This window comes from Festucalex cinctus, chromosome 16 (assembly GCF_051991245.1).
Source record: "Festucalex cinctus isolate MCC-2025b chromosome 16, RoL_Fcin_1.0, whole genome shotgun sequence".
NCBI classification, from domain to species: domain Eukaryota; kingdom Metazoa; phylum Chordata; class Actinopteri; order Syngnathiformes; family Syngnathidae; genus Festucalex; species Festucalex cinctus.
In genome coordinates this window covers 9,610,957-9,627,379 of record NC_135426.1, presented here as the reverse complement: position 1 = coordinate 9,627,379, position 16,423 = coordinate 9,610,957, and the positions used below count along the sequence as shown (strand labels likewise).

The following is a 16,423-nucleotide window of genomic DNA, read 5'->3' as shown; positions in this document are numbered from 1 at the left end:
AAATGAGAAAAAAAGTGGAGTGTTGAGGTTACGAGAAGGCTAAACACAGAGTGAAGAAGGCCAGCCTGAGGAGGAGGCGGCTGGTGGTTGCTGCACATTTATTTTCCCCACTTCTGGAGGAGCCGTGTGGCATTTTTTTGTGTGACGCTTAGACATTTCCTGCCCGGCATGCTGAAAATAACCCACAGGAAGACCACGGGGCCGACCTGCAGCACGTCAAACACGCCCCGACTGTTTGACGGGCTCCTGACTCGTGCTGATGTCACCTGTCGCCACCCGGAGAGCACCGACCACCTGGTCCGGGACCTACAGTGAGCCCGACTTATGCTTTTATTCTAGTGTGACCTCCTCCATTTGTCAGCAGAGTGACTCGAAAATGACAAGTCATTTCCTGAAAATGATGTGGAGGGGTCAAGGAAGAAACAAATGATTCTGAATTTATTTGCTTGTAAATGCATTACAGTGAAATGTAAGGTTACTTCACTTGTCAAGGAAAAAAAAAAAGACAAATGAACAGCTGTGAGATAGGTTGTTGTTTACATCCAACCTTCAGGTGCTGCAGCCAACGCGAGTGATGACATAAGGGAAGGTGGGCTAATATTTTGTAGATGGTAGTATGTAATTATATAAGCTTGAAATGATAAAACTGTGTCTGGGAGGACTGAAAGGTGGATTTTCAACCTGCAACTACAGCTGCAGGTATGCCATGGAAATTACCCAATTTCACTTCATTGAATTAGTCCAAAAATTATTTACTACAAATAACGTACCTATGTTCATCTATACAAGCTCTGGGCAGTAGGCGGGGGACACCCTGGACTGCTTGCCAGCCAATCGCAGGGCACACAGAGACGAACAACCATCCACACTCACAAGCACACCTAGGGACAATTCGGAGCGCCCTTGACTAGTTTATTTTATTTTTTAATGAAGTCACTCAAGGGTTGAGGATCAGGTTGGAACATAGCCCTTGGCCATACTGTGTGTAACAGCATATCACTTGTGTCAGCTCGAATCTTCATACCTCCAAGACATGTTTTTGGGATCCTTTTGGATATAAGCAAACAGTATGAGTGGCATAGCTCAAATCACCAACACACATTAACAGAAGCCCAGAGGTGTAGATTGAGAAGGAGGTCATGGGTGTAAATCCTGTATTTATATAGTGCATTTTCCTGCGTGACAACGGAAGACTGTGTCTTTATTGTTCCATTAATATAACATTCTTCCATGCTTAAAGTGTGAACCCTAACCCTAAGTAAGACTTTTTGTTGAATATTTCCATCAAAAATTGATGTTTAAATGACGTTTCGGCCGCATATTGAATCAATGCAAGAATTGCGTGCAGTAATATCGTGATATATTGCTGAATGGATTTTTCTTAACACCCCTAGTGTGGACTAAATCCCACCTGTGGTCCTCCTGGAACCTGTGGTAGGGGTCCTGCGCCTCATAGATGTCCAAGTCGTCGCCGTCCTGCGACCAGCCCAGCCTGCCGCCGTGAAAGGGCAGGTTCATGTACTCGGGGATCTCCTCGTAGAGAGGGACGTTCTCGTACTCGGCGCTCCCATCATCGTCGTCGTCGTCGCCGTGGCCGATGCCAACCTCGCCGATGCAGCTGTTGGGCCGCTCAGCCCGCTTGGACTCGGAGGCGGCGCAGTCCAGCGAATGGCCGCCCTTGGCCAGCAGCTTAGGCAGCATCTTAACCGACACCCGCAGCTCCAGAAGCTTGCGGAAGGAGAGGCTGCGCTTGTTGGGGTCCACGCGCGTGGCCAGGTCGGCGGCAGAGAAGGACTGCGCCCGCTGTTTGCCCCCCAGCGCAGGTGCCCGGCTTTTGGGCGGCACGCTGCTCCTGGTGGGCATCTGGCGGGTGAAGAAGCCCACGCAGGGCCGGCGGACAAAGCGCCAGGGATGCTTCTCCTGGGGGGGCGCGGGCAGATCTCTCATGGGGCCATGGGGAGGCGCCGGGGGGCAGACAGAGGGCGCCGGCGGGGCGGGCAAGCTGTGCCGCTGAGGCTTCCGGGGCGGCGGTCTCACTGGCTGCCGCTCTTCGGCGGATAAAGCCTTCCGGGCGTGCAGCGGGGGCGGCGGGCAGCCCAGTTTGAGCTGCTTGGGGAGGCTGTGGGTGACGGGGTAGCGCTTGAAATCGCCGTAGCCGTCCTCCTCCTCCTCGCCCTCTCGCTCGCCCACCGGATGAGGCTGGGAGAGCAGGCCGAGCGAGTGCGAGGCGTTCTTGCTCAGTCTCGCTCTGTGGAGGCGAGGGGAGAGGGAGGTCTGGCGGGGAGGCGGAACTGGAGCGCCGTTCTCCTCGCTTGGGTAGTCCGCCTCCTGAGGATCCTCAGCTGCGCCCTCCACGCCATCCTGCCTCACCAGGGTGGGCTTCTTATGCTTGCGAGGATGCGGGACGGGGAGGGGCTTACTGGGCGGCGCGGGAACAGAGGAGTCGCCGCAGAAATGCAGATCCAGATGTCGCGCAAGTGGAGAGGAGGCGGCGATGATGCTGCCTGCAACATCACAGCTGATATCCGCCTTTTCTTCAGCGTTAGTCCTATTCCCCTCTTTATCCAAGTGTCTCTGTCTGTGAGGCTTGTCCCGGGGCCTTTCACTCACCTTAGGCAAACAATCCTCCGGTCCGGTCGGCACTCCTTCGTGAATCCCATTTTTAAGCTCGCGAGCGTCATCATCATCATCATCATCCTCATGCACGCCGTTCTCCACACGCCGGGACTGGCAGCAGTCCCGCAGCCCGCAAGCGCACGTGGGAATGATGTAGTCCGATTCCCGTTCTGATAAAATGCCATTTCTGGTGTTGAGCAGCGAGAGGCTGTCCTCAAGGAGATCCTGCTCGGGAGATAAGATAAGGTGGGCTTTGAGGGGCGGCGAGGCGGCGGCGGGAGAAGGCCCTGTGGATTTCGGGATGCAGGGCTTCGGGGCGAGGGCCGGCTTTGTCCTCTTGAGAGTGGCGGGGGAAGGCTGGGAGGAAACGGGGGATGTGGTGGTGAACAGGCCTGGTTTGGGGGCGATGGGTGGGGGTGCGGGTTTGGCCACGGTGGGAAGTTTAGGTTTGGGAGCTAATGGAGGCTTCTTCACACCTGAATGTACACAACACGAGACAGGAGTCAAAACATGCACGTGAACGCATTATACTTCCTTCCTTTCTCAAATATCAGCAGAGACAGTTGCGAGATAAAGTTACAGGCAAGGTGAAACGGTCACTTCGGGTTCAGGGGGGAGTAAAGTGTGAAATAAATCATGCATCAACATTTGAATGGAAGCGCTGGGAGTACCAGCTGACTCACTGAAGCAGGAATCTGTGGCAAAATTACACAGAAATAACCTAAAGCTAAATAGTTTTGGTGTACAAACACCAAAAAATACAATGCCTACAGTTAAAAAGATATTATGTGCAGTGACACCGCTGCATCCTGCAGGGATATTTCTAAAAGGTCAATGACCACAAACTCAGACAAAACACCCAACTCTGTTCAGAACAAGGCTGATTCTGACACAGATAACTCCAATTTAATGGCAAAATTTGTTTTTGCGGTGTGCTATCAGGTGTGTTTTAAATCTGTCAGGAAAAAAGCTCTGGAAAACATGTTTGGATCCTGGTATTAAATTTGACCGAAATGTGAACCACTACATGCCGAATCCATCCAGTTGTGATGACGATGCAATCAAACTCCGCAAGTACTTTATACGACAAGCTACGAGCGAGACGACAAAAGTTTGCCTGATTTTCTAAACGGAGTTTGGCAACACTCGTCGCAATGAAGCGTCAGGTAATGCGAACTAACAAATAACAAGGAAAAAAAGAAAAAAATCACAGAACTATCGTAAATGACGCCAAATCCACGTGAAGGCTAACAATTATTGAAACAAAGCTTTATTTGAACGTCGCATTAGATATTTGGACGTGTAACATCAACAGTAGGACAGATGTTTATCAGACAAAGGAGTTGTGATCATCTCCAACTGCCAGTGAGCCACTTCAAAGGGAAAGCTACTTTTATTGTACGTACTTATACTGTTAGTGATGGAGAGCTTGTGAGCTTTTTGGAGAGCTCACAAAATGACGACTAGTGTGACCTATTGTCCTATTTGTGTGGAGGCGTTTTTTTTCTCCCCAGGAAAAGATGTAATTAAGTGGTTAAAAAAGTGGTTGTTAACTGAACAGTTGTTTTTTTCCACGACGTTGAATTTACCATGAGCACTTTACCTAAAAGTAAAGTGAGGTGTTGCTAATTTGCAGTTAGCCCCCGTAAGAAACAAACCTGTGCTCATGACTCCCGACTTGTTGCTGCTGCTTTCTCCATGAGGAACGTAAATTCACTTTCAATGGAAGCGCGACACAGTCTTCGTTTTTTCCTGCCTCCACAGCATTGTCACTGGGAAATCCACTGCGTGGAACTGAAACGAACCGCAGACCGCCGCTCTTACTCCTTATCTCGCTCGCACATCCACTATCGACGACTTTATCCTTGTTGCTTTTTCCATTTTTCTCCAAAGTTTTTCGGCTTCGGTAAAGGTTGTCGGTTGTGTCAAGTTACAAGCACTGTGAATAAACGACTTCCTGTTGTTGATACAGCGTTACATCAGATTGTAAACGACGTAATGTGTTTGAAGGATTACCGCGCATAAGTCCAAAACATAACTTATAACTATGAAACAAATACTAATCAAATGCCATCTATTGACTTCGCAACTGTTATTCTAATTTTGTTAGATTTTCGTTTTTATTTTGAAGTAGTATTCTCTGTGCTTCTTGCCTCATTGTTTTACCTTTACTAGCCTGACTTTTCTAACGGTTGTGCCTGTGCTTCACGTGGCCACAAGAGGCGCTGGAGGCCAGAGGCTTCCAATATGGTTTCTCGCGAGGAAGAAGCGCGAGAGGCTGTGCTTGGATGGTTATTGTAGTTTTTTTTTTTTTGTTTAGCAATCCGGCTAATCTCCCAACTCTCCTCTCTCTGCCCGACTCCTTCCGTCCAATCGCCCCCGAAGCTCGGCATGCAGAGTGAGCCGCACGTCGATGGAGGAGTTTGACGAAGATGTCGTGTTTGAGGTTCGTATCGTGTTTGTCACTTGTTGTTAGCCTATGCTTTGTCATGCTGCTTACAAACAGGCAATTGCTGATAGTTTAGCTTGAGATACATAAAGCAGATGCTAGTTGTTTTTAAAAGTGCAAAATAAATGGTGATACTTCGCTTAGCCCCATAGCTCTGCTTCTGATAAACGGGGGCAAGTTTGTGGCTGTTATTGATCACAAGTAGGTGGGGCGGGGATGACCATGCAGGCAGACTGAACCAATGCGGCGGTTCTGACTAAACACATACACGCGCCGCTCGGACGTCTGCATACACAAATATGTACTTGTATTGCATTCAAATGAGCTCAGTGTGACCATGGACGTGAGTATTATCCTAAAAGCATGTATGTGATGGTAATTACACAGATGTTCCCATAAGGCATCCGTTAAGTGTCCAGTGATGTAATGCAATGATACTGACAGCAAGCAGGTCGGACATCTTTCAGAGATGGGAAAGAAGAAGGATTATGACGTCCATTGTCTAGTGTTTAGACACAATCCGGACCTGTATTCGCGTGTTCTAAGTAGATTGTTTTTTTTTTGAGTGGAGTAAGCTCTGATGGATGCTGGTTCAACAGGTTGGCGTAAGACGAGAAGCACTTTGACATGACCTCACTGTTTGCGTTGCAGAACTCGCCTCTTTTCCACTACCTGCACGACTTAGGACACACGGATTTCGAGGCATGTCCGACGTCGGCGAGGGACGAAGACGGCGACCTGGGGTCTCTGCAAGTTCCCCAGAAAGCGGAGGTGAGTCCTTCAGATGGGTCCTGATCTGAAACAGGAATGTGTGGACTCTGTGGAGAACTTAAAAACTACATCTTATTCGCTTAAACCTTCCGGATTGCCTTCATTCCTTACTACTTTCCTTCCTCTCAGACCTGCTTTTTATTTTGCACCCCATTTTCCTTCTGTTCTTTGTTTAAACCACTTTTCAGCCTTCTGACCCTTTTCTGGCCTTCCATCCCCTTAGTCAACCCTCTTTTTTTTTTTTTTTTTTTTTTTTTTTTTTAAGCATCGCATCTTCTTTATTTCTTCCCCGTTTATATCCATGCATTTGTACCTCTTGGCTTAAATTTACTTTTTACTTTCCTTCCTCCCCACCTTACACCTCTTTATTCTTCCACCCTTCCTTCTTATTTCCTTTTTCTGCTTTAACCTACTTTCCTTCCTTCCTTCCTTCCTTCCTTCCACACAAATCCACTCTATTTTTCCTTCCCGGCATCTTTTCCATTCTAATCTACCTTCCCTCAAACACACTTTATCTTCTTTGCATATTTACAGCTACTATTCTGCCTTCATTCCACCCCAAGCCTGTCTTTTCTTCTTTCCTTCCTTTTCCTTATACCTTCTTCTCTGCCTTTCCTGCTCATGGGTACCTTCCCATTACTTATACATATAAGCTAAGCCAGCTAGCAGTACTTAGTTGTCACTTCTATTTCATGTGTCGGTAGCTATGATGCCCTCACATTTCTGGAACTTTCCACATGTGTCACATTTCCTCTGCGCTGCTCAGAACAGGAAGTCTTTGGTCAGCATGTTGCTTCCCGGATGTCAGATAAAGCCGGAGTGAGCTGGGAATGTCATCCCTACTTTTGCTTTTCCTAAAACGTCTTGCGTCACCTGCTCGCTAAAGATGTAATTATGGGACTAATCTGTTAATGACGGATGTATTGCGACCATGACGTTAAATCCTGCTTAATGTTTGCAAGCGGAAAAAATGGCCACATTTGTGCACAGTGAGCAGGAATTCTTTGCTCTTCTACTTGCTGCACTTACCCGGTCGGTAATCAATACAACTAATAAAACACCCCCGCTGCCCTCGGGAAATGGGTCGGTCCCTGGGCCAGCCAGACGGGATCGATGATGCTGACTGACGAGTGTCACCAAACGGATTTACACAATGAAATGAGAAGAATGGTGAATTAGAATAAGGATTTATACCACCACTTCTGATCTACAATTTGGACGGCTTTGTTTTTTCTTGAAAAATTACAACTTTGTCACACACACACACAAAAAAAAAATGTTATTCTTGTGATATGGCTTTTTGACTCAAGAAAATACTATTTTACTCATGGATTTGCACTTTTTTTTTTTTTTTTTTCTCTCCCCTGAAACAAATTCTACATAAGACTTTTGGTCTCCATAATGTTTTGGAACTTTATGTAGTACAGCGTTCCCTCGTTTATCACAGTGTTACGTTCCAAAAACTATCCACGATAATGGAAATACGCGTTAATTGAATTCTATATTTTTTTTCCGTTTATTTGTTATTTCATTTTGGTATGATTTTTACTTTATGAGAAATACTTTTCCCATTAATCATATATGTTCTTTTTTCATTTACATTCATTTTTTTCCCATTAAAAGTACGTTGTTTTTGTTTTGTTTTTTAAATGTACTTATCACAGTACACAGCACAGTATATATATATTTTTTCATTTATTATACGTTTTTTCGTGTTGGTATGATTTTTAGTTTATTATAAATGCTTTTTCATTCATTCATTCATTTAGTCATTTTTTTTTCGTTCAAAGTATGATGTTTTTTGTTTTTTTTTACTTGTTATACAGCACAGTATATATTTTCTATCTCTGGAATGCAATACCGTGGAAGGACAGGACAGACACAGTTGGAAAGGTTGCGTCGAGACGAGTCCGCGGATGCCCATATGCCCCCATTCGGTCGTAGGGTTCGAGAGATACGGCAGTGTGAAGACCAATAAAAATAAACAAACCAAAAAGCACGTTGTAAAACATTCGCGAAACAACGAGGGAACACTGTATTGCGGCGTTTTAATCTGAAAAAAAATTACAATGTTATTCCTGTTCTAATTTAAAAAAAAAACAACTAAATATATTGTAATTAAACAGATATTACTAACATTAAACTTTTTTCTATACAAATTTTTCTTGTAAAATGACTCATCTTGGAAAAATAACCTCTCATGTGACATCCTTTTCTCCTAAAAATACAATTTGATATTATATTTGTTCTTTTACATTTCTAAAAAACTGGCTTTTTTTTTTTTTTTTTTTTTTTTTTTAATGTGTAGGGGGGAGTAATGCAGAGGCTGGCTGAAGCCTTGTGGAGATGGAATCCGCTCCAGAAGGTGGTCTCCTCGCGCACACTGGAGCAGCAACTGGTGGGTCAAGTAAAAAAAAAAAAAAAAAATTACATCATCACGCCTCCCTCGCCAGTCTTTGTCCGTCAATGTCCTTCCTTCCTTCCCGCTTGCAGGACAGCGTGCTGGGCAAGTACTCGGTGCGCTGCATTCTGGATCAGGACGTGCTGCTGCAGGAGGACGTGGAGCTGATCGAGCTGCTGGATCCCAGCCTACTGACACTCTGCTCGTCGCCCGACCACGCCAGTGCCCTGCCCCGACCCGCCGTCTTCGCCACACCCTCATCGTGGTATGCTAACGCCTCACGTGGTTCACTCGTCACCATTGGCTCTTATTTTGAAGGGGATGAGTTACTTTGAAATGATATCGTGATTAAAAAATGTTATTTTTTCAACAGTTAACTAACGATTAACTCATTTGCTCCCAAATACGTAAAAATACATTCTATTTTAAATACTACCATGCTCCCAAAGACGTATTTATACGTTTTTTATGCTAGAGCATACAGAAGGCTTTGATGCAGCCTCTGAACGGAAGAGAATGTTTGAAGCAATGGTAGTTATTACACAAACGGTCAGCAGATTGGAGCAGAGTATAAGAGCTCAACCAGGGCCATGTTGCAACAACCTCTTTTCCCCACTGTTTTAAACAGATTTGGGAATAATAATGAAACTTCCTCCAAAACAGAAACAGATAAAAACATACTTTTTTTTCTGATGAAAGAAGAGACTCTAATCTTTCTTTTGGGTAGCATAATTTTTTTTATAACAATAGAACACAATATTCTGTGGGCCTTGCTAAATCAGTCAAAATCCAGTGAAACAGCCAGAAGTAAATGGGAGTTGCTTCAGTGAAAGTGGCTGCTAGGAGTGAATGAGTTAATTACAAAGTTTATATCTGTTCTAAATGTACAATAAAATATTTTTTCTATGTTCTCATACACTTGTTAACATAACAGTGGAAAAAAACATTATACTGATCTATGGCTGCATCTTTTAGTCATTGATACAGCATTTATTATAATTCATAAAGTTGAGTTAAAATTAAAAGGATGTACTATATGATATTGATTTATGTTTTTTTGCCATTAGATGGCATAATTGTATTTGTAAGACATTGGTGACAGGTCAGTGCAGTTTTCTTTACATATTAAAAGCTATCTAATCTTTCATGAAGGAACATTTTTCAAATTGTAAAATACAACTTGACCACAGTCTCCACAAATATATGCATTACTATTACATTTATTACTGCTAAATTTTGACGCGGACGTGTCTGCTGCGTTGCGACTGGAATTCCACCAGTACATACTTTCCAAGTATGGGGGGGTCATTAAAAAAATTGTGGTGTCAAAGGAACTTTAAATTAACTTAAAATAAACGCACTAATTTTGACACCCCTAATATCAAGTTTTTGGGATCACAGTTTGCTTTGCATGTAATTGTACGACAAAAATATCCTTCAGTTACACTACTTGCATGTTAGTTTACCTCCACTTGTCTCCACTTAGGGACTTGGCAGGTTTGGTGGGCCTGACGGCAGTCCTGCTGGGGCTGTGCTCGGCGTCAGGAGGTGCGTGGTCGCTGGTGGCCGCTCCATTGGTCCTGGCTGCGTTGTGCTGGGCGGCGGCGCGATCGGCGGCGCTGTGGAGGTGGGGCGGCGTCCAGCGGGCTGTCCACGCCCGGGTCTCGCAGCTGCGCACGCTAGTCCACGACAGCAAGACATTGACCGGGATGTCCCGCAAGGCTCTGCGGCTGGTGCAAGAGACGGAAGTCATCTCGCGAGGCTTCACCCTGTAAGCTTGCTTGCTTACTTGTCCCGTCGTCATTTGTGTCCAATCGCTGCATGCTGGAACCCAAACCTGCATGCACCTTCAATAGGAAAACAAATATGACCTGCTAGCTTAGCTTTAGCATTCCTCCCAAACATTCCCCCTGTCCCCACATGATTTATGAGTCCCTTTCACACAGGTACAAAGCAAAAATTTTCACTTTAAGGAAAAAAATATATTTCTATACGTTTCCATTTTGCAGCAATTAGCATTAGAATATAGCTAAGTTTCATCATTATTCACAAATCTGCTTAGAATTGTTGGGAAAGAGCTTGTTTTCATTATGGCCCTGGTTGATCTCTTATACTCGGCTGCCACCTGCTGGCCGTTTTTGTAATTACTACAATTTTTCACCCTTTCTTTGCAGTTCAGAGACTGCATTAAAGCCTTCGGTATGCTCTTGCATTAAAAAAACAAAAACGTATAAATACATCTTTGGGACACTTAATACAATGAAAATAGAATGTATTTTTACGTTTTTGGGAACAAATGAGTTAAGCTGGACAGTGATTTTAAATTGGTGCTGTTGTCAAATCAACCTTTTTTTTTTTTTCCATCTTCGGTAACTGGCTAAGGTTAAGACTCTCCTTTCTCAGCAGCACTTTGTGAAATATTGGCTGAATTGCTGTAAGGCACTTTAACTTACTTACTACTACTTACTTATATTTATTGTTTTACCCGGTTTATTTGCATGAATGATTTTTTTTTTTTTATTCCGCGTGCAGCACTTTATATGCAACATGGTTGTTTTAAAGTGCTCTCTATATAAAATTGAGTTGAGATTGCAGCAATCGGGTATTTAGATCAGTGTTATAATCATTCATTAGCTGTTTGAATTTGGTGACATCCAGATGATGTCAAATTTGCATTCAATTTCAGTACCTTTGAAGCAAAACAGCAACCCATAAAAAAAATTAAAAAAAAAGTAATTTTAAACAGGTACTGTGAAAGGGACTGTCAGCACTTCATTTTTGTCCTATGTTGTGATTGGTCCTCAGTGTTTTTATTAGAGATGGACCGATTATCGGCGCAGATATTGGGTATTTTGACGACTATCGGTATCGACTATCGGATATAATGTAATTCTAAAGCCATTTTAATATTAGGGAGCTATTTATTTAAATTTTCAGTTCACTCTATAAGAGATGCTGCTGACCCTGGGAACCTTCTGAACCTTTTTTTTTTTTTTTTTTTTTTTTAAACAAAGAAATGTGAAAGTTGAAGATTTCAGGTAATTTTAAATTTTGGTAAAATAAATAAATAAATACTTTAGAAGACTAAAGAGAGCTATGGTATTTACTTAATTTACTTACGTTTCCATTTAACTTGTTAAGATGTTGTTGTTTTTTACTGAAAATGAATGTTGGCTCCAAATATCAGTTATTGGCCTCCTTGACTACTAATAATCTATCGGTCCTGGAAAAAAACAAAAACAAAACAACAACATCGGTCTATCTCTAGTTTTTCTATGTGTGTCCGCCTCTTACCAATTCGAGACGTCTCCACAGTTGTATCACATTTCACTTGTCAAGTTTGCTCGACAGGGTGAGTGCGGCCGGCACCTTTAGCAGGGCGGGGCTGGGAGGGTTGGCGCCCCGTGGCCAGCAGCTGATCGGACTGCGGAAGGCCCTCTACCGGGCTCTCCGTTCGGCCTTCAGAGCCTCTCGAAGGGCCACCTGTCACATGCTAAAGGAATATCCTTTCTTGATTGAATAGAATTAAATTTTTGGTCTCCGGTTGGACTTTTGTTCCCCTTAACACCTCCGGACGTTCCCGCTAACCTCGGAGGTGGACAACGTGACCAACTACGTGTCGGCGGTGCCTCTGAAGGAGCTGGGCCTGGGCCTGGGCATCGAACACCTGGGTGACGAGCAGGCCCAAGAGCTGACAGACGACTACAGCCTGCCCGCCCTCAAGGTATAGTTGGATCGGAATTGCATACAAAGTCAAAGAAATGTTTGCCTAATCACTCATGCTTTCTTTCAAAAATTGTACACACTACACATCGTAAACATTCTGCCAGGTCATGTACATTTATGAGCACAACGGTATAGTGCTGTCACCAGTGTTGGGAATAACGACGTTTAAATTAGCGGCGTTATTTTTTTTCATAAACAGACTAATCTTAACTAATAATTCCCTCCATATTTGAAACACCATTATCGTTATTGTATGTGAAATGTGTTGCACTTCATTTATTAGTGTCAAGGCTCGATGTAAGCTACAAGATGTTGTGCAGTCGTGTTGCTCCTTTGCAGGTATCTTGCTCTGAAAATGTCATTTGTGCACAGTTAGAGGCACTGTTGTTGTCGGACCCCGTCACAATAAAAGTGTCTTGACCGCTGAAATGTGTAGTGAGTCAGTGACATGTCTTACTTTTGGACTTTAGCATAGCATTTTAGCAAAGAAGTCCTCGCCTGAAAGTCATTCGTGAGTGACAGTCAAAATAACAGTGTTTTTTTAATTTTTTTTTATTAAATGAAATATTAGTAGTAGTAGTATTATATGCTGTGTCATTATGGAGTGAGGCATAATAACAACAAGTAAAAATCCAAATTATTTGATCTAAAACATTTTTTAAAGTAGTGAAAATAGTTACTTTGCCTGGTAACAAGTTACTTTTATTATGAAGTAATTCAATTACCCACTCGGTTGCTTTTTTAAGCAAGTAATGAGTAACTATAACTAATTACTTTTTTTAAAGTGACGTCCCCAACACTGGCTGTCACTATCAAACATTTTTGATTAATTGAATATTTAATCGATTCAATGAATTAATTGATGAACGATTTAAAAAAAAAAAAAAAAGGAGGGGGGATTGATGTTATCAGTTCGGTCATTGTTTTCCAAAGTAAAAACAGATGTTTGAAAAATGTCTTATTTGGATTTAACACAGAAGATAATCAGTTTTCTATTGGCTGGCAACCAGCCCAGGGTGCACCCCACCCCGGCTTCTGCCCAAAGCCAGCTGAGATAGGCGCCAGCACCCCCCACGACCCTTGTAAGGAATAAGCAGTCAAGAAAATGGATGGATGGATGGATGATTAATTTGATAATCGATTACTTGTTGATTAATTTTGACAGCTCTACAACTGTATATTCATTTTTGTAACTGCAGTTATCATGTTCATCCTCAAGTTTCTGGCGCTTTCATCTCGCCGACAACATTTTGTCCTCTTCCAGATGTTGTTTCAATTGTGGGTAGGGCAAAGCTCAGAGTGCTTCCGCCGATTAGCCCTCCTAATGTCGCCCCGCCGACTCGAGGAGGAGGTGAAGGAAGGTGCCGCTCCCAAAGACGATTCCTCCACGCCGCCTCCTCCTTCCGCGCTGCACTGCTCCATCGCCGGGGTTACCGAGCCTCTCCACCAGGCACTGGCCGCCTGCCTGGCAGAGGTGCAGCGAAGCTACGACTTCCACCGCCACTTCGAGACGCAGGCCAGGGCGTCGGGGACCGAGCGCTGCTCTCGGGTGCGAGAGAAATGCCGGGAGCTCAACATCCTTCACACTTCCATCCGAAGCCTGCAGCTGCACCTCAAGGCCCTGCTGAGCGAGTGAGAACGCACGCAAACGCTCGGCGCGCACCGGCGGACGACTCATCCGAATGTCCTCTTCAGGATGATCATCCTGGAGGATGACCTGGAGAAGCTGATGGTGTCCAAGGAGCCCAGCGAGCTGACTGTGGAGGGTTACCGGGACCTGAGCGACAGGCTCAACCAGCTTCAGCCGCACATGCAGGCCAGCGCCGGATGCTGGGACGACACCGTCGGACAAGTAGAGCGCATGCTGAGGCGGGCCAGTGACTGTCCAGGTAGGAAAGAGTCACACCTGGGAAGGTCCATCCATGAAATCACGCGCGTCGACGTCATTTCTGCAGGTAACGCTGAAGGTCTGAACCAGTGTGGGACCCCAGTGTCCGAGATGCCCGATCCTCCGCCGTCCTATCCTCTGATCCTGGACAGAGATCCTGTTCCAGAAGAGTTGGTGAGAGATGTCTTTTTTTTTTCCGGCTCGCTGTCTGAAGTGTCAATTGGACGGCTTCTGCTGTTGTAACTAAAACAGAGAAAGTTGTGACTGACTTTGCACCAAATCACAGGTTTACTTGAAATGAGCACAAATCACTTCTGTCCCACAATATAAACATTAGGGCTGGGTATCGATTCAAATTTCCTCAATCGATTTGATTCACAAGAGTTCAGTTTGAATTGATTCGATTCACGTCTTCAGTTCAGTCCGATCAATTAATTGTGGCACATCAATTTTTCTTAAAATATTCTGAATTGTCTAAAAGTGTAATAAGTCAGGTCCTTCATAAATGTAAGAAAATATTTTCAATTCATGTGAAGAAATTTCACGAAAACAGTAAGATACAAAAAATAATAATAATTGGCCTTTAAAATTCTATTTTTTTAAGAATTTGTGGGGAGAAATTAGATATTTAACTAATTTGCTCCCCAAAACATGTAAATACGTCCTATTTTAAATATTGCCATTGTCCCAAAGATGTATTTATATGTTTGTTTGTTTTGTTTTGTTTTTTTTATGCTAGAGCATACAGAAGGCTTTGATGCAGCCTCTGAACTGAAGAGAACGGTTGAAGAAATGGTAGTTATTTACAAAAACGGCAAGCAGGTGGCAGCAGAGTATAAGAGATCAACTAGCTATATTCTAATGCTAATTGCTGCAAAACAGAAACAGAGAAATGTACTTTTTTTTCCTGATGAAAGAAGAGACTCTAATCTTTGTTTTGGTAGGTTCCATAGTTTTATCAATAGAACACAATATCTGTGGGCCTTGCAAAATCAGACAAAATCCAGGAAAACAGGGAGCGAAGGGGGTGGCTTCAGTGAAAATGGCTGCGAGTGAATGAGTTAAATAATTGATGAATGGCTTTATGAAATGATATTGGCCTTGAAAATGAACATTTATTAAATTTCGATTATTTTATTTTATTTTTTTAAACCCAGCCCTAATTAAAATTTGTTACGCATCTGATGCGCCAATTATAACGCGACAGGAGCTCGAGGCCTACGTGTCCGATTCGGACTCCGACGGTGAAGGCAAAGATTCGTGGTGCGACATGCTGACTCCGGAAGAGCGGGAACGTCAGCGGCACGAGCGGGAGGAGTCCCGCCGCGTGCTGTCCGAGCTCAAGGCGGTACTGGGCTTCCGCACGTCCGAGGGCGAGAGGATGAAGAGGAAGCAGATGCTTTTCAGCGACCAAGGTGCGGAATGTGTCGATTCAAAATGGGTGCATCACTCCCATTTTCGAACCCAATGAGTGACTGATGATTACAAGCTGCTTTGTATCAGTTGAGTACTTCCTGCCATTGCAGCTGCTTCCATCGGCTGCTCCGACGCCATGGCAGATCCCTTGGTCGCACCTGCCGCCTCAGCAGAAAGTAACGACGGAGGAGGAAATGACCTATCAGAGTCTGTGGCAGGAAACGAACAGGAAGGAAAGGCAGAGCGGGTGACGGCTGACCCTTCCGAATTCAGCTGCGGTTTGGAGGGGGAGGAAGAGGCGGCGACGACAACGTCTGTGTGCGCCCGAGGAGGCGGCGGCCCGTCCGAGTTGCATCAGTACGACGGCGAGGGGGGCGACGAGGAGAACCTGAACGGCGTGGACGGGTTCCTCAGGTTTAGAGTTCCTGCTTTCTCCATCATGGACAGACTGACGGAGATCCACGGCTCAGAGTCGCTAAGCTTCAGCTCGGCGGTGGCAGCGCAAGTGGTGGCGCGATCACACTCGCTGGTCAAGATGGAGGAGCAGACATTTGGAGATGAAGAGGACGACAGGGCGGAAGAGGAGCACTGATTTCTTGAGCTGGACGGAGGTGTTGCACTTTACCCGTCCTTTATTGCTCAGGTACCAGAACAATTCAAAATATGTGAAGACCCCCCTCACTTCAACACTAAATGATTACTTGTGGAACTGGAATTGTTTGGAGAATTACAGTGGGATGAAAAAAGAACCATGTGGAACTCCACAAATAATGTCAGACAATTCTAAGGTCAAGAACATGCTGTCGTGTGTCTAACGTTTTGTTGCTCGAGTGTTCTGGTCAGACTCTCTGATCCAAAGCTTGACCTTCTTGCGTGGAGGAAAGAGGAAGTTCGGATACTATTTACCATCAGAGGGAAGCCTGCTCATTCATTGTGACATCACCAATGTACGTGATCAGTTCCTCAGACTGCTTGGATTACTTGCTTAAAATCAAACACACACACACATACACACACACACACAGAAACAGTTATTTCTGTCGAGTGAGAGACAATCACTGGTGGGTTTTTCCTCGTCTACGCCCTGTCCTCCCTGGCAGGTGAGGTATACACACACCTTGTCCTTCTTCCAACATGAAATAAAATAGTAAAAAAA

At 44.5% G+C, this 16,423-nt stretch overlaps 2 protein-coding genes across 2 annotated transcripts in view; one reads left to right on the top strand and one right to left on the bottom strand.

The window, feature by feature from the left end:
- Nucleotides 1–4,911, bottom strand: part of LOC144003586 (FYVE, RhoGEF and PH domain-containing protein 6-like) — a 17,006-nt gene extending 12,095 nt beyond the window's left edge. The window contains exons 1-2 of the mRNA XM_077499997.1: nt 4,275–4,911; nt 1,412–3,092 (exon numbers count right to left, since the gene is read on the bottom strand). Coding sequence (XP_077356123.1) covers nt 1,412–3,092; nt 4,275–4,284 — 1,691 coding nt within the window. The 5' untranslated portion in view covers nt 4,285–4,911. The remainder of the gene's footprint in view (nt 1–1,411; nt 3,093–4,274) is intronic.
- On the top strand, nt 4,034–16,423 carry vezt (vezatin, adherens junctions transmembrane protein). The gene is made up of 12 exons (XM_077500015.1): nt 4,034–5,062; nt 5,717–5,836; nt 8,145–8,234; nt 8,330–8,502; nt 9,724–10,008; nt 11,589–11,738; nt 11,814–11,961; nt 13,228–13,595; nt 13,659–13,852; nt 13,919–14,025; nt 15,059–15,266; nt 15,378–16,423. Exons 1-12 carry the CDS (start codon nt 5,030–5,032, stop codon nt 15,857–15,859), a joined length of 2,358 nt encoding a protein of 785 aa, XP_077356141.1. The 5' UTR covers nt 4,034–5,029; the 3' UTR covers nt 15,860–16,423.

What these genes read in the sequence shown, in the direction of transcription:
- vezt (XM_077500015.1), top strand. Translation starts at nt 5,030, where the DNA reads ATGGAGGAGTTTGACGAAGATGTCGTGTTTGAG. An exon ending in CTCAAGGCCCTGCTGAGCGA is followed by an intron (nt 13,596 to 13,658) that starts GTGAGAACGCAC and finishes TGTCCTCTTCAG; the next exon opens with GATGATCATCCTGGAGGATG. An exon ending in ATCCTGTTCCAGAAGAGTTG is followed by an intron (nt 14,026 to 15,058) that starts GTGAGAGATGTC and finishes ATAACGCGACAG; the next exon opens with GAGCTCGAGGCCTACGTGTC.